The sequence below is a fragment of the Nycticebus coucang genome, chromosome 14 (genome assembly GCF_027406575.1).
Source record: "Nycticebus coucang isolate mNycCou1 chromosome 14, mNycCou1.pri, whole genome shotgun sequence".
Classification (NCBI taxonomy): Eukaryota; Metazoa; Chordata; class Mammalia; order Primates; family Lorisidae; genus Nycticebus; species Nycticebus coucang.
This window is the reverse complement of record NC_069793.1, coordinates 62626884-62631399: the sequence shown is the minus strand read 5'-3', so window position 1 is coordinate 62631399 and position 4516 is coordinate 62626884. Positions and strand designations below refer to the sequence as shown.

The 4516-nt window shown below is 33.8% G+C and overlaps 1 protein-coding gene across 1 annotated transcript; it reads left to right on the top strand.

Annotated features, from left to right (window-relative positions):
* The first annotated feature begins 3021 nt into the window (after window positions 1-3021).
* On the top strand, window positions 3022-3960 carry LOC128565749 (olfactory receptor 52E4-like). Its single transcript, XM_053562459.1, has one exon. The coding sequence runs from the start codon at window positions 3022-3024 to the stop codon at window positions 3958-3960; it is 939 nt and encodes a 312-aa protein (XP_053418434.1).
* The last annotated feature ends 556 nt before the right edge of the window (window positions 3961-4516 follow it).

Sequence of the window (4516 nt, the reverse complement as noted above, 5' to 3'; positions counted from 1 at the left end):
CATTTATTTTGTATGTGCATTCCAGAGCTTCGTGCAAATGAAATAATATAACAAGTACACTTTTATAACTGGTAGTGATCATTGGCTAAGCATAATGATTTTACACTTGATCTTAGCCAAAGAGTAAGCAGTGACAGCATAAGGATTTTAAATTAATTTGTACCATCATATGTGCAAGAAATCAAGTCATCTTTTTTGCCAAATAGAATTTCATCATATAAAATTTCTAAGATTGATCTATTGATTAACTAGCTGATGAGTATTTGTGTTGTTGCTACTTTGAGGCAATTATGAATAAAGTTGCTCTCATTACTCTTGTACAAGGCTTGTGTGAACACAGAGCAAGAATCTAGGTGTTCAATAGTGTGTAATGATTGGTATCATTCAATAGTGTGAAATGGTTAATGATGCTCTATTAATAAATTTGTGAGAAATATAATTTATAACCCAAATTTTATTTTCCATGTTTACTACTAATGTAGTAGAACTTATTGCTCTATATTCTTTCTAAAATTTGGTATTGCCACATAGATAATTTTAGCCATTTTATTGGAAATGTACCATTCCCAATGCCTAATGATTTTAAGAGTTTTAATTTATTTGTCTATTTTTTCTTTGCCAAGTGTCTGTGTCGATCTCTGTTCTTCTCTTCCCCTTGCTTATTTTTCTTAACTTTAAGTTATAAGTGCATTTACATGAGGTCAAACAATTAAATTCATAAACTCATCCTAGGAAAATTACTGCATACCTCATTGTGGAATATCACTGTACTCACCTTTGAAATACTCCCCATGGGAAGCTATGCACTGATGCCAATACCTTGTCCATCTTTTAAAGCACTTTTTCTATGATAAGTTCATGAACTTAATTGTAATACCATGGCACAATGACAGCTCTGATGGCCATTCTAGCAAAAGAGTTCCAAAATTGCCTTGAAGTATGGACTAGGCTCTGGCATCAATGCATAGCTTTCCAAGGGAAGTACTTCAAAGGTAAACACAATGATGTTCAACAATAAGCTATATAGCACTTTTTCTAGGATGAGCTCTCAAACTAATTGTCTGACTTCGTATGTTCTTGGCACATATTCTTTTTTTGAAATAAAGAATGTGGACATTTACTATGAGGCTGTGTCTTCTTTATTTAGCTTCTTAATTATTCCTTTCTAAATTTGATGATACGTAACAGGGTATCTTTTTATAGGTATTGTTTTTATAAGTAATGTTTTATAAAAGAAGTTACTTTCCTTGGAGTCATATATATATTATTTTTTGTTTATTCTATTGATGTTATAGCTTGAAGTTTCTAAAAATTTAGACCTAACTTAGAAATGTAATTCACATTTTGTATAAATTATGAAGATGGAATCAAGGCTCATGGGTTTTTTTTTTTTTGTTTGTTTGTTTGTTTACTGAAGTATATTAGGTGGCACTAGTATCTCTGCTTTTATAGACTCTGTCTTCATTGATTTATTATATTGTTTTCTTTATAATTAAATTGGGCACTAAAGTGGGTCTTTTTCTGCTCTTTATATTTAAGTATTTGTTTGTCACTGTGCAAGTATCACACTGCCTTGATTATTCCTATTTCATGATAAGTTTGAAGTCCTTTAATGCAAGATTCTTATTTTGTTACTCTTTTTCTAATGAATTTACGACATTCTTATTATTATTTCAGAATAACACTAACTTTTTTAAAGCTTTTCAAAATTCAAAAATTTGTTTGTCGATCATGAAAGAATTAGCATCTTAACATATTTAAATATTCCAAACCATGGACATGATGGTGTATTTTTTAATTGTTTTTAATTTCTCTCTTTTAAATTCTCTGCTGCCTAGTAATTCATATTTTGGTGACATTGCCAGTGGAATTATAAATAAAAATAATTTAAATTTTTAATTTAATTGTTTGCCAGTAATAATAGAAAAGTATTGATTCTTATACCTGAGTAAATGATAAGCCTACTGTTTGGTTCTAAATTCTTTCATTTTTACCTAAAAGTGTGTGGTATTTATGGATAGGAAAGTTTCCCTTAATTCCAATTTTCATATCTATTATTTTTTTCCTGAAACATTGATCTTGTGAGAATATCCAGTGAAATATTAAATAGAATTGATATTAGTTGACATTCTAGCCTAATTTGCAATTAGATGGGGGAAATTTTTCAATTTTTCACTATTCTGTATATTAACTGTTGGTTTTCCATTTTGCTTTTATAAAATATAAAGGTTTTCTTTTTTCCTAGTTTTCTTAACGTTTTCACCTTTAAATACCACACGTAGATGCTAAATTTGATTAAATGCTTCTTCTTCCTCTACTAAAATTATCATATGTTTTACACATCATTTTATGCATCATTTATGCAACTTTACAATTTTTAATGTAGAAAAATACTGATAATCACCATCAACCAAAACATAAATGAGGTTTCATTAAAAGGTATAAACACAGTTTTACTAAAGCAAATCAGGAGAAAAATAATGCCTAATGAACAGAGACTATAAAAGATGGATGGGCCTCATAAGTGGATGTCTTCTTTACGAGCATAATTTCTTCTTATTTCATTTCCTCACACTATTAAAAAACATTTTTGGGGATTTTTCCCTTAACTATGTGTTTAACTCAGTAACCATGTTAATTTTAAAAATGTTACAAAAGTGCTAGATCTTGTGGGTTGGAAAAACATTTTCTGGTTACTGTAAGTGTTTTCAGTTGACGCTAGTATATATAGATGAGAATTTTACAAAAGCATGAGCTAAAGATGATCGTGAATCACTACATCACACTATCATCAGAAAGACTGTTTCTAACTTCCATGACTCTAATGGGAAATTAAATAGGATAATCAATAATCTGAATGTCTCTGACAGTTAATTACCCCCAATCCATTTCCATTATGTTTTTAAAATGTGAATTAGCATGCTATTATATATCGTGACATCCAACCACCACATATTCCCTTGTGTCTCCCCAGAAATACTGAAGAAGACAGTAGAGTAACTTCCAAGAGACCTCAGCAGGATGTCCTCTGTCAATGACACGTCCTCATATCCCTCTGCCTTCCTTCTGCTGGGTGTCCCAGGCTTGGAAGCTTTCCACGTCTGGATTGCCTTCCCTTTCTTTGTCGTTTATCTGATAGCCCTTGTGGGGAATTTCACAATACTGTTTGTTATCAAGACTGAGCAGAGTCTTCATCAACCCATGTTCTACTTTCTTGCTCTTCTCTCTTTTATTGATTTAGGGCTTTCCACTTCTACCATCCCCAAGATGCTGGCAATATTCTGGCTCAACCTTAGAGAGATGAGCTTTGAAGGTTGCCTCATCCAGATGTTCTTTATCCACACCTACACTGGCATGGAATCCGTCGTACTCCTGGCCATGGCAATTGACCGCTTTGTTGCCATCTGTTATCCCCTGAGGTACACCACTATCCTCACCAACAAAGTGGTAGCCATGATGGCCTCTGTTGTAGTGGGGAGGCCAGTCCTCCTTGTCATCCCTTTCTGCCCTCTTCTCAAAAGATTGCCCTTTTGTGGTCACTACATTATTCCTCATACCTACTGTGAACACATGGGAATCGCTCGTCTTGCCTGTGCTAGCATAAGAGTCAACATCATCTATGGCTTATTTACCATTGCTGCCCTGATCTTTGATTTAATCCTCATTGCTCTCTCTTATGTTCAGATCCTACGGGCTGTTTTCCACCTTCCTTCCAGGGATGCCAGGCTCAAAGCACTTAGCACATGTGGTTCACACGTGTGTGTTATCTTAGCCTTCTACACACCAGCATTTTTCTCCTTTATGACTCACAGGTTTGGTAGAAATGTTCCTCGCTATATTCATATCCTCCTTGCCAATCTGTATGTGGTGGTTCCTCCTTGCTTAAATCCAGTCATTTATGGGGTCAGGACAAAACAAATTCGAGACCGAGTTATGAGAGTATTTGTAAAGAAAGAGTGACTCAGATGTGTTTAGAAGTTGATAAATTATTCCCAGCTGTCCTTCAGCTTGTATGGCATGCAGGCTGCTCAAAATTGACACTAGATAAATGGGCACTCAGACATCTGCTAAGCCATTATTATGTTCTCCTAATGGTCACTAAGTGATTCTTTTATGTGGTTTCCACTTGACTATCCATAGATTAAATTGTTTCTCTTATTGAGGGTGAAAGAAGATCGTGGAGCCTCATTAAAGACATAATGAGATTCTTGAAAATGTAGGGACAATGATGTTCTACATGTGACTAGTAAAATTATGAAGAAGTTTGATAAAAAGGAAGATTCTGATGACATGGAAATCTTCAGTGTTTGACTTATGATTCAATATTTTGTAATTCTGTACTTTAGTTACCTATTTGTTCTCCAATACTACTTCTATCCAGGTAATAATTCTTCATTTCATGCAGAGAGCTATTACCATCTGCATGTTATCTATCTCTCAATTCTACCTCTCAAAGAGGCAAACTCATTCCCTGTTGTCATTTCCACAATAATACCCAAGCCAAAGAAAGGCATTA

What these genes read in the sequence shown, in the direction of transcription:
- LOC128565749 (XM_053562459.1), top strand. Translation starts at nt 3,022, where the DNA reads ATGTCCTCTGTCAATGACACGTCCTCATATCCCTCTGCCTTCCTTCTG.